The sequence below is a fragment of the Sinocyclocheilus anshuiensis genome, unplaced genomic scaffold (genome assembly GCF_001515605.1).
Source record: "Sinocyclocheilus anshuiensis isolate Anshui unplaced genomic scaffold, SAMN03320099.WGS_v1.1 scaffold979, whole genome shotgun sequence".
In the NCBI taxonomy this organism is placed as follows: Eukaryota; Metazoa; Chordata; class Actinopteri; order Cypriniformes; family Cyprinidae; genus Sinocyclocheilus; species Sinocyclocheilus anshuiensis.
Window position 1 is genome coordinate 375,952 of NW_015544223.1, and position 17,600 is coordinate 393,551.

The 17,600-nt window shown below is 35.9% G+C and overlaps 1 protein-coding gene across 1 annotated transcript in view; it reads left to right on the forward strand.

Moving 5' to 3' along the window:
- The window catches only part of znf236 (zinc finger protein 236), a 55,495-nt gene that overhangs the window by 26,112 nt on the left and 11,783 nt on the right, over window positions 1-17,600 (forward strand). Inside the window, exons 11-25 of the mRNA XM_016497990.1 lie at window positions 95-298; window positions 1,126-1,258; window positions 1,641-1,901; window positions 3,629-3,792; window positions 4,803-4,895; window positions 6,202-6,341; window positions 7,463-7,563; window positions 8,260-8,411; window positions 8,966-9,148; window positions 9,758-10,055; window positions 12,239-12,342; window positions 13,520-13,945; window positions 14,781-14,926; window positions 15,006-15,225; window positions 15,918-16,094. Coding sequence (XP_016353476.1) covers window positions 95-298; window positions 1,126-1,258; window positions 1,641-1,901; window positions 3,629-3,792; window positions 4,803-4,895; window positions 6,202-6,341; window positions 7,463-7,563; window positions 8,260-8,411; window positions 8,966-9,148; window positions 9,758-10,055; window positions 12,239-12,342; window positions 13,520-13,945; window positions 14,781-14,926; window positions 15,006-15,225; window positions 15,918-16,094 — 2,802 coding nt within the window. The remainder of the gene's footprint in view (window positions 1-94; window positions 299-1,125; window positions 1,259-1,640; window positions 1,902-3,628; window positions 3,793-4,802; window positions 4,896-6,201; window positions 6,342-7,462; window positions 7,564-8,259; window positions 8,412-8,965; window positions 9,149-9,757; window positions 10,056-12,238; window positions 12,343-13,519; window positions 13,946-14,780; window positions 14,927-15,005; window positions 15,226-15,917; window positions 16,095-17,600) is intronic.

Consider the following 17,600-nt stretch of genomic DNA (forward strand, 5'->3'; position numbering starts at 1 on the left):
TATATATATGTATATATATATATATATATGTATATATATGTATATATATATATATATATATATTGACTTGACATGTTTATCTGCCTCTCCTTAGGTTTACGGCCGTTCCCTTGTCCTCACTGCGAGAAGTTCTTCCGTACATCAGGCCACAGGAAAACGCATGTCACCTCACACTTTAAGAGTATACACCATAAAAAACACAAATACCCTCGAAAAACTCACAAAACCAGAGTGTCCAGGAGCAATCTGCCTTTGCCTGATATACCTCTCCAGGAGCCAATACTCATCACAGACATGGGTACGGAAGATCATCAACAAAGTGTTTCCATGCACCTTTACAGTGCAACAGTCCCTTAGCTTGTAGTTCTGCACATACTATATAATTATATTCAGTCTAAATCAGGGTCAGAAATTAACCAAGCCACGGAAGCAAAATGCCATGGAAAGTGACAAAAATGCCCAAAATATTTGAAAAGTTGGGGGGCAAAAATCCCTGAAGAGAATCTCTCAATGTTATCAACCTTTTGGCATACAGTATTTCTTTATATTCCGTTCAAAGTTTTCAAGTTTAGTTTGTTTAAAATAATTATTATTAAGGGAAGGCATGTGTGTTTTATATAGTTAGAAAATAAACAAAAACAGCCCCTAGAAATCCATTCCAAGTAAATATTTTCCCTCTCTGACACTGATATAAACAATGCTGTGCCTCTCTCAATTCATTTTTGTCTGAATTAAACACTTTTGGTTCTACATTTTTTTAATTTTTGTTAGCTACTGACAACTGCGAAATGCATTAATTAAAAAAGGATGTTTTACAGATTGTGATTGTTATTGAAACATTGTGATTTTGATTGAATATTCACTGTTATCCATAGGTAGACTGAATATTCTTAATATTCTCAGAATAGTCGGATATTCTCAGAAATATATTAGATTTTCTGTAATATAACACAGCTTAAAAAATACTTTCAACTATCTGAACAGTCCTGTAGTTACTATGGTTGTTCAAATAGCCATGTGCACCACAAAACAATGACTGGTGATTGAAGTATCATTGATCCGATGTGAATGTTTTTTTTTATTTCATTGATTTATTTATTTTTAACATTGTCCTTATCACTGCAGGGCTCCTGCAGAACCAGAACTCACGGGCCGCCCTGCAGCAGTATCTGGACATCGTGGAGAATGAGCGTCCGTATAAGTGTGGATTCTGCAGCAAAGCGTACAAGAAGTCAAGTCACCTTAAGCAGCACATCAGGTCCAAATTATGCACAGTTAGAAATATGCATATTTAGACTAAAAATAATGAAAGTGGAATTCTGTGGAGGACAAACAAGTGGGAATTATCAGAACTTCTGTCATATGAACCCTATTTATCTTGAAAAAATATGAAAATGCAATTACGCTGATTCAGATGTAAATTCAATAACCGCTGATGGCATGCTGTTTGCACACTGACTTTCCAAAATATAACATGATGCTGTACATTCAGTAGCGCCTCAACAAGTACTGCTCTAGAAACAGAGTCAATAGATGTAGTTAGTGGCAACAAGATGAACTTAAAATGAAAACATAAAATAAAGTGGTTCAGTTGAAGTGTTTTGATGGCTAATGTGGGAGTATTTTCATGTGTTTTGCAGGTCACATACAGGGGAGCGGCCGTATAAGTGCCTGCAGTGCAGTAAGGGCTTTGCTTCATCCGGTGTACTGAAAGCTCATATCCGCACACACTCTGGCCTCAAAGCCTTCAAGTGCCTGCTGTGTGACACCACCTTCACCACCAGCGGGAGCCTGCGACGCCACATGACTACCCACAGCAACATACGGCCCTACATGTGTCCCTACTGCCAGAAAACCTTCAAATCCTCCCCCAACTGCAGAAAGCACATGAAAACACACAGGTGAGTTGTCATGTCTGGCTCATGTTTATTAAAGGGATAGTTCACCCAAAAACGACAATTCTGTCATCATTTACTCAACATCAGGTTGTTTCAAACCTGTGTGAATTTATGAATTTCTTCTGCTGAACACAAAAGAAGATATTTTGGAAAATGTGGTTAACCAAACAGTTGCTGGTAGCCATTGACTGTAAGGTGAAAAAAAAAAATACTATGGATGTCAATGGAAACCAGAAACTGTTTGGAAGAAGAAGAAGAAGAAGAAGAAAGCAGAAGCAAGAAATTCATACAAGTTTGGAACAACTTGAGGTAGAGTAAATGTGACCCTGGACCACAAAACCAGTCATAAGGGTCAATTTCTCGAAATTGAGATTTATACATCACATGAAAGCTGAATAAATAAGCTTTTTGTTAGGATAGGACAATATTTGGCCGAGATGCAACTATTTGAAAATCTGGAATCTGAGGGTGCAAAAAAATCTAAATACTGAGAAAATCGCCTTTAAAGTTGTCTAAATGAAGTTCTTAGCAATGCATATTACTAATCAAAAATTATGTTTTAATATATTTACAGTAGGAAATGTACAAAATATCTTCATGGAACATGATCTTTACTTAATATCCTAATGATTTTTGGCATAAAAGAAAAATTGATAATTTTGACCCATGCAATGTTTTTTTTGGCTATTGCAACAAATATACCCCAGCGACAAATATACGACTCAGCGTTTTTGGCTGAACTATTCCTTTAATGAACAGGCAAACACCTGAAACCTGTCCATCAGGAAAGCTGTTCTTATTGGATGGGATTGTAGGTCATTCTGAAGATATGCACATAAATATGAGCAGTAGTTTATCTGTTTTTAGCTGTAAATATCTGTTTGCAGCACAGCACAAATCACATCAACACAAACATGCTTGTGTACTGTGTGGTACAATTTAAGTTAAACTTGTCATGTTTTACAAATTTTAAAAGTCTTACCCACGGCATCTTATAATTTTTCAAATTTTTTATATGATGTGTGTTTTATTAATCATATTTTATCAACGGTTTTCTATGAGATCCTTTCATGCTCTATGTCAGTTTCATAGTGTAGTGTCATCCGTTATTGGCAGGGCTGGGCAATATGTCAGAATATTTCAGATTATTTTCATCCTTGCAATATTTTAACAACATTTTTGCAAATGTATATTAATATTAGCCTTAATCATAGATTATTTTACATTTAGTCATTTAGCAGACGCTTTTATCCAAAGCGACTTACAAATGAGGACAATAGAAGCAATCAAATGCAAGTGCTATAACAAGTCTCAGTTAGCTTAACACAGTACACATAGCAAGGTTTTTTTTTTCAATTATATAATAAATAAAAAGAAAACCAATAGAATAGAAAAAAAATAGAGCAAGCTAGTGTTAGAGGCCTTTTTCTGCTTTTGTTAATTGTATAATAAATAAAAAGAAAACAAATAGATAGAATACAAAAAGATTAGAGAAGCTAGTGCAAGTCTTAAAGGGGCAAGTTTTTTTTTTTTTTTAAGAATAGAATTAGAATAGAGAGTGCTAGAGTTAGAGGGTCAAATAAAGATTTTATCAGTAATAAAATCTCTGAGCTCCTTCCAGCACCATTTACATGCAATGAATTATATAAAAATGATGAAGTGTGTTATGCTGTGGTATCTGTTGGGGGTCGCTTTTATAGTCATTTTGTATTTGTTGTGTTTGTCCTCAGGTATGAGCTGGCTCAACAGCTGCAACAGCAGCAGAGCTCAAATGACATGCAGCCGTCCACAGCTGTGGTTGGCACAGGGACCCAGAGCATGCTTGAGGTGGTGGGAGACGGCCAGCAGGTGACACTGCCGACTGCACTGGGGGAAGATGCTCTGCAAGAAACAGGTGAGAGGGACACAAGATCTTTTCTCTAACAATATTTTTTTCCTTACAAAACAACTGATTGTTTATTGACAAATATGAACTGGGACCCTGACACTGAGAGGCTAGTGAGACTGGAGGTCATGTTTGTTTCAGGGGTGTTTTGTCCGAATAGGCAAGGGAGGCAATGCCTCCTCCAAAAATGAATGAGAAAATAATTCACAGTACAAAATGTTTAGCAGTTCTAGTGCAAGACACAATATAATCATCGGTTCTACCACCACTCATTTGCTATTACGATTATTTGTGTATAGATTAATCAATCCACACTAGAATATGAATTCACATCATATCCTCTGAGCATTAAATAACTTTTTATTTAACAAAATCAGCCAAAACATTAAAATAAATAAATCCATTTTTGTAGTTAATGCATTATTGCATGCAGTTGATTTTAAGATAAGAAAAAAGTGTATGGGTTCATGAAACAATTTGTAAAACCAATTTGATGTGCTGCTTAAATATAGACACCAGACAAATGTTGATTTCTGCAACAGTGTCTCTTTACGCATCTCACTTGCACAAAAATAGATTCAACATTGAATAAATTCATTCAATAAATGAATAAAAACTGACCAGGAAATACAATGAATTTCATGCAACTCAATTAATTATGTACAATAATGCAAACATGTCTTATGGACTTAATATTACTATATTTAATATTATAAACTTAATACCAGTATTAAGTTTAACCATACAACATGATGACCACAAATTACTTCAGTTAAAAATCATGTCTGTGTCAATTTATTTATTATTTTACAGCTAAAAAAATTAGACTGTTGAACTTGCTTCTCCTGTGTTCTGTTGTTTTGATATCCAGAACATTGAGGACTTTGACTCCTTATTTCAGAACACCACAGCATGCCACTGGATTGTTCACATAGAATCATTACTTTATTTAAAAGAAAATATGGGATTGATGAAAAAAACAAAAAAACATTAACTATGAAAATTGTATTTATCCACAGAATCGTTTGTGAGTGTGCAGCATGCACACATGGGACAGTTTGAGGCACCAGCGCTGTCTCAGCCCACATTTGAACAGCCAGCTATGACGCAAGGTAGCACACATGCACACCCTTCTGTAAATATACTTGTTTTGGACTAAATTTGCATGCAGTTCATTGAGTAATGTTACACTGTGAATGTGTGTCATGTGAATTTGCTGTAGAATGCATATGTCCATGCAGCTTCAGTGAGACAAAGACTGTTCTGCCTCCACCTTCTTGTTTTAGTCATTTATGTATGAAGACAGAATCATAACTCTACATATAAACTAAATATTTATGGATACACATTGATTGCAGCAGTTTCTTCTTGCCTTAATAAAACATTAACTTCCTGAATTGTGCAGAGTCTCTTGCGAGAAATTAAGCAAAATGATGCTCTTAATGTTTTGTGTGATTGGCAGTTCACACGCTCCAGGGTTAATCATAAACTCTGGATTTGTTTGGTTTGGTTCAACTTCAGGCCACAAATGTAATGGTTGGATTAAAACAGCCTCAAAAAGCTCATGTTTTATTTGACAGACTTCAATACTTTAGACATATATGTGACCCTGGAGCACAAAACCAGTCTTAAGTCGCTGGGGTATATTTGTAGCAATAGCCAAAAATACATTGTACGGGTCAAAATTATTGATTTTTCTTTTATGCCAAAAATCATTAGGATATTAAGTAAAGATCATGTTCCATGAAGATATTTTGTACATTTCCTACTGTAAATATATTAAAACTTAATTTTTGATTAGTAATATGCATCGCTAAGAACTTAATTTGGACAACTTTAAAGGTGATTTTCTCAGTATTTAGATTTTTTTGCACCCTCAGATTCCAGATCTTTTGTATCTCGGCCAAATATTGTCCTATCCTAACAAAACCATACATCAATGGAAAGCTATATTATTTTCAGGTGATGTATAAATCTCAATTTTGAAAAATTGACACTTAAGACTGGTTTTGTGGTCCAGGGTCACGTATGATGTTGACATTTACACCTGATCTAAACAGCACATCTCTGCGTGCATCGCTCTGTGTTGTGCATGGCGAATAAAATCAATCATTAGTTTGTTGTGTGCTTGTGAGTGGGGGGGGAAAGAGAGCTCTCAGCCAAGTGATGGTGAGTTTTGTGCCTACACACTAGAGATTATGGTGCATCAAATACGTTGCACCAAATACATTGATATTCATTGATATTGAAGAGTGTGCATTAAAGATGGGGAGTGAAACTCTCAAGCACTCGGTCAGTGTTCAAGTGTAGGCAAGTGAAAATATATCTGTGCTAAACTCATTCTTAAACTTATGCAGTAGCCCTCCAGGGCTAAATTTGAGGAACCCTGGTTTAAAATATATGTGTGCTCTGTTGCAGGTTTCACTATAGCTGAGGGATTTACTCAGCAGGCACATTTCTCTACTGTACAGCAGCTTCAGGACTCAAGCACACTGGAGTCACAAGCCTTGACGGCCAGCTACCACCCTCCCAACCTACTGCATGTAACACACTCCGAGGTACAAACACATCACCCCCCAAATCTACTGCACATAAAGCCAAACATATATAACAGCTGTGATTCCCAACCATGGTTCTGCAATACCCCCGTACACGATATGGAGATCTCCCTTATCGGACACACCCATTTCAGTTAAATCAGCAGTTTTTAAATAGGTAAACATAGAAGTTTGCCGTATTGAGTGTTCTCTGTGACCAGGGTTGGGAATCACTGCACTAGAAAACAGAAAATTGCACACTTGTCCTCTGTTGTGCACACCAAACAACGGGTCGCTGACTATGTGCATTAATTACAAGATCATTCTCCTCCTCAACCACAGTTATGATCGTAGAAAACATTCTAACACAAACTCATGTACATAGCAACTTAAAGGAAGGTCAGCACTATTTGAGATATCAGCCAGGCCTTGATATTATTTTGACCAAGTATGAAAATATAAGAGGACTAGAAATACAAGAGAACTATTTCAAAGCCTTTTTGTGAGTGAGGCATTTTCTGCTGCCAGTTAGTTGCACTATGACCATGACTCACAATAGTTACGTCCATGTGATCAGCCTCCTTGACTAAACATACAGCTCAAGTTTGATCGAAATCACTCAATGCACTTAGAATAATATGAGACACTTCCTGTTTTCCTTTTTTTCACCATAAATTTATTGCCTTTGCATGGTGAAAATATTCAAGATATTTAATTACAAAAAAATAATTGTCCACAGTTAAATAGTTTCAATTTCCAAGACATGTTCCCCAGAGTGTCTCGTGTTGGGTATAGGGTACCGGGCAGCTTTCCAAGAAACCTGGCATTGTACATTGTGATTATTATTGGCTCTGTGATGACTTACTGCTCCTCTATTGTAAGTCACTTTGGATAAAAGCATCTGCTAAATGTAAATAAATGTAAATGTTCCATAGGATTAGCACACCATATATATCATATATTACCATCCTGACATGTCCATCTACCATTGTACCACCACAGCACTTTTTTTGTATGAGTCATACAGAAAACATACATGAAATTAAAGTGAGATTAAATTATGTTATGTTAATTGTTTGTGTGTGTGTGCGTATGCGTGTGTGCGCGTGCGTGTGTATGTGTGTGTGTGTGTGTGTGTGTAGACGAGTGCTTTATTGCAGGAGGCGAGTCAAGGAGAGCTACAGCTGTCTATCCAGACACAAGACTTCCAGGATGAGGATGAAATCAACAAGAGAGTCTATCGGTAAGTTCACATACCTTAAACATGAATATGTCTTGAATAGAATGAATGTGTGTCTTTGTACCATTTTACAAAATAAAGCCCTGCCATTAATAAATTGTTGATAAAATGATAAAAAAGCAATAAACCTGTAAAGGAAAACAACTATTTTGTTCCTGTAAACTCCTGTTGTACAGTAGTTATTCTTTTGCAATTTCTGTAAATAGATTTGGCTGTATTGCAATATGTAAGTATATCTGTGTTGTAAAGAAATATGCATGAATGCGAAAATGCAGTGTTCGATGCACTTGATGTTTCAAAAAAAAAAAGTTAATAAGCACAATAAGCAGCGAACAGGAACATAATGCGGTACTCGCTCACTGTCTGACACACATCTTAAGCACGCTCACATAAAGGATGTCACAGAGCGCGAGTACTGAATTGAGTTCTGTTTCACAGTTTATTGCGCTTAAATGGGCAAGCACACACTAAATGTCAGAATGCCTGTCTTGTTAACTATTCATGAAAAACAGTTGATTGAGAAAATCCTTGCAAATTTTGCACAAATCCTAATATTATTTTCTCTGTAAACAAAGATATGTACTTCGCTTGTCCCAATATCTACTTAAACCAGAAGTCTTTCTATGCGCAAAAAATGGTTGTACTACTGCTACATATATTTAGTTCAGTTTGTGCAGTAATATGTGTTTTGTTTCTTAGGTGCAGTATGTGTGATAAGAGCTTTAAAAAGTCCAGTCACCTAAAGCAGCATGTGCGCTCTCACACTGGAGAGAAACCTTATCGCTGTAACCTCTGTGGGAGGAGCTTTGTGTCCGCTGGAGTGCTCAAATCACACCTGAACACACACACAGGTGACATGAACTAACAATGAAGAATACTTCTAAAGCATGTATTAATCTTAGTTAATGTATATTTTAACATTTCATACATTATTAAAATCTAAAGTTGTATCTCTTAATATTAATTAATGGACTTATGCTAACATGAACTAACAATGAATAGTTATATGTCCTTGTTACAGTGTAATTATACATTTAAGTATTGAGTAATATTAATTAACTACATGTTCTTACTATATGGTTAAGATTAGGATTCGGGTTTGGCTTAGGGTTACTTGCATGTAATTATGCATAATTAATTGTTATTATAATAGTAAGTACATGTAACGTGTAACAAGGACACTTTAAAATAAAGTGTTACCTTATATTTTTATTAACTGAAACATGAATAAATACTGTAACAAACATATTGGTCATTGTTAGTTAATGGCATTAACTAATGTTAAACAATGGGACCTTATTGTAAAGTGTTACCAAAAACACATTATTTTATCATACATTCTGAAACCCTGGCCTGGTCATATACTGTAAATTTCTCCTCTGTGGCTGTTCTTCTGCTTTCTCAGGAGTGAAGGCTTATAAGTGTAGCATTTGTGACACCTGCTTCACCACTAACGGTAGTCTGAACCGACACACGATCATCCACTTGAACACAAAGCCTTTCAAGTGCACAGTCTGCGAGGAAAGCTTCCGCACCATCATGCTGCGCAGGAAACACATGAAACTCCTGCATGCTGTAGGTCCCAAAGGTACTGACAAACTGAGGCAACAATTTCTGCTGTTATGAAAGCACTTGCAGATGCAGATATCGAGTTGCAATGAATTTGTGCATCCAACAGACACACCCAACAAAGAGACACACCCCTTTTAAACAGCGCTTAAATCATAGGGTTTAAATCAGAATAGAACATTTCTAAATGTAGTTTTTTGTTTGTTTTTTTAATGTGAAAACCTTGTAAGTGAACCTCAGAAAACATCATTTAAAAAAAAGTTCAATTCATGACCCCTTCAAATCAATTTTACAGTCATTTTAGGGTTTATAGTTGCTGCTGAAAAAAACAGCTAAAACCAGCCTAAGCTGGTTGGCTGGTCAAGCTGGTTGTTCCAGCTGGTCTCCCAGCCTGACCAGCAAAGTAAGTGGCCAAAACCCTCTAAAATCAGCCTGCTGACCAGCTTTGACCAATCTAAGACCAGGCTGGATGACCAGCTAAAACCAGCCAACCAGCTTAGGCTGGTTTTAGCTGTTTTTTCAGCAGGGTTGCAAGTTGTAAAATTAAATGGAACTTTACACAGGAAGGTTAGTAATGTGAAATCATCTTAAATCATTACTGATGTTAACATATAGTTGATGTCCATAGTTCTGGAAACTGATGAAGCCGGTGAGGAGGAGGAGGATGATGGGTCAGACCGCTCAGGGCTGAAAAGAAACCGCAACGGTATCATCACGTTAACTGAAGAGCAGACAGCAGAGCTGGCGAAGAGAGACCCTGGGGATGAGGCATCTCTATCAGAGAAGGTTCTTGCCCAGACAGCTGCTGAACGAGATCGAATCAGTGAAGTTAAAGACAAATGTGTTGAGCTCAACATAGAGCCAAAGTTTGCAAACCGTTGCCAATTCTGCCCAAAGAGCTTCAAGAAGCCCAGTGACCTGGTGAGGTAATCATCTTATATGTTACATGTTATCGTATAAGCTAATATTAATTGTCTGTACGTTTTATTTTGACATTGGTGCGTAGAATATTGCAAATTCGATTCGAAAGAGAATCACGATGCATTCCGAAAATCTCAGAATCGATCCACGAAGTGGAAAAATTATAATAAATGTCAAACCAATGTTCACAAACAACTAACTTTAACCAGTTTAACGTAGAGTTTAACTAATAGCCTGTAAACGTGTGGGAACAAAATGTTTTATTGGAAGTGAATGGGGATTACTGATGAAACGTCTCTTGGAAATGTGTTCGGCTTGTGTTTTTCATTGGTGAAAGGGAGTATTATGTTGTGTTTTGTGCGCAAGTTGCTTTGGAGAAAAGATCTGCTAAATGGGGGTGGGACAAAACATCGATAGGGCGATATATTGTTGTCCTTCTCCATGCGATACGAGAATCGATATGCTGGCGCCAAATATCGATATTTTAATTAATAAAAATAAAGCGCTCTAAATAGTTTTCCTTCCTCCCAGCGTCGCTACTTCATGACTCCTCGAGGTGGCGCTCAACACATGAATGAGGGAAATGTGAACCTAAGTTAACTAGCCTAAAAGAAAAAGAGGTTTTTAACGGGATGGTGGACAGCAAAGTCTGGACCCACTTTGGCTTTTGTACCATCGATGGAACAAACAAAATCGATAGAGTACGCGATTTGCAAGAACTGCATTATTTGCATGTGCTTTGCCGGTTAAACATTTAATTCGCGTGCTGTTCTGCCATGAGCGTTTTCTGAGCACGTACACCTAAAGCGCGCACACTAAAAAGCCTGTCAAACAGCGCCTGATTACTGGACTGAGTTATCTTTCGTGTCTGATTGTCAAAAACACACAAGGTTTACATATAAACAGTTGGTTATGTCTAAAGTGAAAGTACACCGTTGAGAGAAAAACGTGCCTGTATGTTAGATGCGTGCAGCTCTTAAATCGTCAGCAGACTAATTTTTCTAAACATGCTGCCGCTTGTCATTAAAGGAATAGTTCACCCAAAAAAATTTAAATTCTGTCATTATTTATCCACTCTTATGTTGTCCCAAACATTAAATTCTATTTTGTACAGAACACAAAAGATATTTTAAAGAATGTTGGAAACCAAACAGTTGCTGGTCCCCATTAACTTATATAATATAACTTAAAAAATACTATGGAAGTCACTGGGGACCAGCAACTGTTTGGTTACCCACATTCTTCAAAATAACTGTTATGTTCAACAGATGAAAGAAACTCATTCAGGTTTAAAATAACTTGAGAGTGAGTAAATGAGAGAATTTAATTTTTTTCAGAATTTTCAGCAGTTTGGACTTGAATAAAGAGAGAAAACCTGCACTTAACCTTTTTTACAGACATTTTGTTTTCATAGTTAGATATTGTGATGTATAATTATAGGATTGTCTTGCAATATATTGATTATCACAGAATTGCTTTATTGTGATATTATCGGTATCGTGAGCCAAGTATCGTGTATCGTGTGGTACCCTCTGATTCCCACTCCTATTGCTAAATGAATAAATGTGTGACCAATAAAGGCCAATGAAAGTAACAGCAAAAAACGTCAGCCAATGCATTCACAGTAACCATATCAAATATGGTATCTATAATGTGTGTAAATAAATCAGACATGAGTTTGTTTATATGTTTTTGCTTTGAATCAGTGGGCAAAGATTTCTAAAATGAGATAAGTGGCTACAAATTTGTGGTACGTGAGGATTGCAAATCGAACATACAGACTGCAAAATTTCGGGTGCAGTTTAATGAATCTGTTAGTACGGATTGCTAAATTGAGGGTACAGTTTATAAAACTCTGATTTGCCAAAATGAAGTAACAGTTTACAAATCTGTCAGTATGGTTTATAAACACAGTACAGAACAGAATAGTGGTAGAATTTTTACCTGCATCTAAAGAGCAAGGATTGCTCATTCAAGCAGAAGAGTGACAATTCTGGACAATGAAATGAGATGTTTAAGAGAAATGAAGGCGATATATGAGACTGGAGCAGCCATTTATGAATAGGGTCATCTTTTGTCATAATTCCCAATCATAATTCACATCATCAGGGAATCGACTCGTGGGAAAGAATTTAGCATTGCTAGCCTAAATGTCTATCTTGAGGGTAAGCTGTCTTTCATTTTTCAGACACATCCGGATACATACAGGCGAGAAACCGTACAAGTGCGATGAGTGTGAAAAGTGTTTCACAGTGAAATCCACATTGGACTGTCATATTAAGACACACTCAGGTGAGTCGTATATAGGAATATAGTTCTGTGTAAATCATGTGTTTGTGTTTATATTTTATAGTGGAGTCAGCTATCACTATTACTCCTATTTGGTGTTGGGTGTTTTGTACAAATCACTAACCCCAAGTTTTACACTTCAGCATTTAACAGGTTGTTTTACAGACATAAATAATACACAAAAAAATGGTGTATGATTTATTTTGAAACAGTTTTCACTTTCAGGTAAATGCCACAAATAATTACAAAGTAACACATTGAATTAAACATGAAATATTTAAATTTTGAAGCTGAAAAACTGAAATAGTATTTTCTGGTAAAACATTTTATTTACTTTATTAACTTAAAAAAGTCATTTATTACGTATATGATTACTTTCCTTAGTGTAAATTCCTTAGTGATAAAACTGCAAAAAAAAAAAATCCCTAGACTTAAAATAAAGGAGGATAGAGATCTCATAGTCCTCCTTTTGTATTAAAATTCTGGGTATGTTTTTATTTTATTTTTTTGCCCGCCCACAAGTCAACACTATGAAAAACCCCCCTAAAGATTCATGTAAAAACAGAAAACCTCTATTGTAGCTTGTCAGAGACTAAAAAATATAATAAGAAGAAGAAATTCCGTATTGTGTTTGAGGTCAATTTTATTGTAAATTTACTTTTATTTTTATTAGTAATTATTGTAATTTTATTATAAAATTATTGGCACAGACACAAAACATTTTTTTCTATGAATACTTGAAATGACTTTGCAAACTGAGGTGCAAATAACGTCAAGTAAGGAATAATTAAAGATGGGCCATTGAATTATTCGAAAATAATGCACACCCGAGGTGGTGATGTGCCTCGGGTGTGCATTACTTTCTAATAATTTAACAAACTAGCAATTGAAATCCAAAGAACTAACAACCAAAAAAACAATTTCAACTTTTTGACTGAGAAACTCAAAAACATGAAAAAACATCAAATTCTCCTTGGATGATTCAGAAGATGGGTCTTCAAATTCGACTTAAATTTGAGTCTTAAATTTCATAAGTTCTCATGTATTTCATATTTTGACAAGCTACAATAAAGTTTTTTTTGTCTGTTTTGTTTTTATCTGACTCTTTGATGTTTAAAGCCACCAACATCCTTGTTGTATTTAAGGCTCTTAAAAGTTTCGTGTGCATGTTTCTGTGCAGGGCAGAAGCTGTTCAGCTGTCACATGTGCAACACATCCTTCTCCACGAAGGGCAGTCTCAAGGTCCACATGCGTTTACACACTGGCTCCAAACCCTTCAAGTGCCCTCACTGTGATCTCCGCTTCCGGACATCTGGTCACCGCAAGACCCACATCCAGGGTCACATCCGGCCCTCGGACCGGAAAGCCAAGCGGAGCTCTAGCACTGAGCCACAAAGCTCAGGAAGACAAGAAGTCCAAAGTGTTCCTCAGACTCATCATCCCTCCCGAGCTGTGGACACTCAGCCTTCTGTGGGATTATTACAGACTGCCACGACAGATCCTAACATCTACATCCCAGGAAACTCCGTGCTCGCAGGCCAATATGACCCCAGTCTGCTGCAGCAAGGGCTGGTAGGGCAAGCTATACTGCCTGCTACTGTGTCAGGTAATGACAAACTTTACAAACATTGTATGTTCGTTCACACTGCATGCCAAAGTCAAGTCAAATGTATTTATTATTATTTTTTCATAAGGTTGTTCACACGACCTTGTAAATGTTGCTCATATTGGACACAGCTCCAAATTCAGAACTGGGCTCAAACAATACATCCAGAGACATAAGCACTGCATCACAATTGCTTTAACACTGAGTATCGCATTTAGAAGATTTATTATTACCATGCAGTTGGAAAATCATATTGTGGTGCATGTGTCTCTGTTATTTGCTACAACCAGTCATGGAGTACTCAACAAAGTGGTTAATTCAATTAATTTAGCAATATTAAATAAAGGAGAAATCCAAAATGTGCAGTGCTTGGGAGACGCCAGGAATGGTTTGAAATCCTTCTTTTAGTCCAATGATAGGACTTGAGTCTTAATATCATGTCAGTAAACATAATTTTAAACATATTTTTAAAAAGTATTATTCATTTCTTTTAGGGTTGATACTGCTTTTAGAGATGAAAATGCTAAGTGCACCCTTAAGAATCTCAAAATAGGTGTAACAATGAGACTAGGTGTTATTCTAAAATCTCAAGCCTTAATGGTATAGTTCACCCAAAAATGAAAATTGTAGCATCATTCATCTTAAGGACACAAATGAAGATATTTTTAGTATAATCTCATCATTTTTGTCCATCCATTTAAAGACTTTGATTGGATCGATGAAAATGATGGGAGAATTGAAAAAAATATCTGTCCCAAAGATGAATGAAGGTCTTGTAGGTTTGGATGAACTAAGTTTTTTTTTCTTTTCTTTTTTTCTCCCCATCCTGGCCCAGCGGGTGGGGATCTGACTGTGTCTTTGACCGAGGGTCTCGCTACACTTGAAGGCATTCACTTGCAGCTCACACCTGCAAACCTGGTGTGTCCAAACATGCAGATCTCTGGGATTGACCCCAGCAACATCAACAACATCACTTTGCAGGTAACACTCAACTAAAGAGACTCAGATTAGTTACTGAGCAAGCCTGATGATGCAGTAATGTTTGTTTGTCTCTGTTTAGATCGACCCTAGTATTCTGCAGCACGGCAGTTTGCTGTCTCACTCTCTGACGACTGACTCAGGTCTGACGCCGCACGCAGCAGCTCACCTCATGACTGCTGGAGATGCTTCGGTTCCTGCTAATGTAGTCATTCACCCTCTGAGTGGCCTCTCGCTGCAATCTCAACCCGCCCCAGCCAGCGTCACAATCAGCAACCTGACAAACGAGCAGGATAATGCCAGTGTGTCTCTTTGTCCATTTTTTTTTTTTTTACTTTTCCATTGTCCCTTCTCCTCTTTTACATTAGGTTTCTCTCTCAACCATGTCCAGGTCATATTTCACATACAAAAAAAAATAATTATTAACATGCTGCTTATTTATCCTTAAGGAAATTATACCTGTTTTAGTGTTATAAATCCAGTTTCCAAAAATTATATTATTATAGTAGGAATTTTTTTTTTTTTTTTTTTAAATGTTCCTTTTAGTGAAAGATGTTAATTATTAGTTTAAATCTCATTGTATTCCTGTCACCATTAACAATAATTGGGAATTACAAACACTCAAAAGGACACATTACAGTAAAATAAGTTAAAACTCATCAAGTAGCAAGGCAAGGCAATGTTTCAAAAAGGCTCATAAGCCATGAGTTGAGATGGTGAGAGATGCTTTCAACATTTCACTCTTCTATATTTTAATAACATTATGAATTGACGTTCATGTGCATATTTTCATTTTCACAAAACAAAAAAGTTGGTTTTAAAGGTTCACCTAAAAATTAGGCTTATATTGGAGTGCTAAAACACCAACCTGAGAGCTAACTCTGACTTTACAACTTAAATGCTGATAAATGTTAAATGTCAATTGTTAAATCCGGGTCAGAGTTCTTTGGCCAGATGTAACTTATGTCTTGTATTAATATGTTTGCCTTGTCAGGTTCTCAGGAGCTGTCACAAGTGTCTAATGCTGCAGGTCTTGTAAGCGGTGGCAACGGTGCTTCAGAAATCACACTGACTATTAATAATTCCAGTCTGACACAAGCTTTAGTACAGACTAGTGCTGTTGCGTCTACACCTGTCTCCAGTACATCAGAGATCACACTCACTATAGCAGGTACTCACACACACCCTTGCAAACTATACAGACAGTAGTGTGTGTGCTGCACTTTCTGTTGATTATACTGCTCAGGTTAAACACCCCAATAAACAAACCCCAAAGGTGACACTGCATTACACACTATTTTTTCCACTTGCAATTTTGATGCAGTTATGTGCTAAATCATAAACAAGTTGTTTTTTAGGAAGATACTTTTTGAAGTTGTAAAAATGCTCCAAAGATGACAACCATTTTTTATGGAGGTGACCTCCTTTATTGCGTTCTCAGCTTAGTGTTTTTTTTTTAATCAAAAATACAGTAAAAACAGAAATATTGTTACAAAAAAATTGTATGAAAAAAATTCCTGTGATGCAAAGCTAAATTTCCAGCATCATTACTCCAGTCTTCAGTGTCACATGATCCTTCAGAAATCATTCTAATATGCTGATTTAAAACTATTGTTTTCTGTTTAATATCTGCTTAATATTTTAGTGATACACTAACATTCAAGTTTTTTTAAAGAAATGTATACATTAAGTCAGCAAGGACACATTAAATTGATCAAAAGTGACAGTCGAGACATTTATAATGCTACAAAAGATTTCTGTTTCAAATAAATGCAGTTCTTTTGAACTTTGTATTCATTAAAGAATTCTGAAAAAAGGATAATGATTTCCACAAAAATACTAAGCTTTCATGATTGATAATAATAAAAACCATTGTTAATAATTGAGGACCGATAATAATAATTGATCATAAATAAGCATAATAGAATAATTTCTGAAAGATCAATGTGGCACTGGAGTAATGGCTGCTGAAAATTCAGTTTTGCCATCACAGGAATAAGTTACATTTATAATATGTATGTTGTAATGTATATATTTTAATCATTACTGACTACTTGAATTTGTTAATTTAAGTTAATTTAACAATTTGAATGTAAGCCTTTATGTTGCAAAACATCAAAATAAACTATATTCAAGGTCAGGTCCTGCCACTAAAAAAAGGAATTAAAAAAGGTTTAGTAATACCATTTATAGGTATTGCATTTATAGGAAACTCATTTAATTAGCCTTCACCCAGCAGTCCAAGTTTAGAAATATGCAAGAATGTGTTTGTAGTGCATACACACTAAACGAGAGAGAACGAAAGATCAGAGAAAAAGATTTCAAATTATCAATTTAACTTGTTCATCTGTGTAGATTAATTAATTAATTTAACCTACATGCTCTAGTGAATAAATGTTTGCTGGATTTTCTCTGCATTATGAAATTTGCAGTAATTATTCAAATAGTGTCCGGTTAAGATCAAACTCAAATGAGCAAAGATTCTGTTAAAATTAACTTCATTTGTTTGCTTGTTTCTGAAGTTGGGATTCTAAAGGCCCTGATTTGCTTTCGGTGAAATTCTTTTTTGATCTTTGCTTAGGAGTAAAAAGAAGTTTGATACGCAAACAGTGGTATATATATATATATATATATATATTTTTTTTTTTTTTTTTTTTTTTTTTTTTTTGTTGTGTTT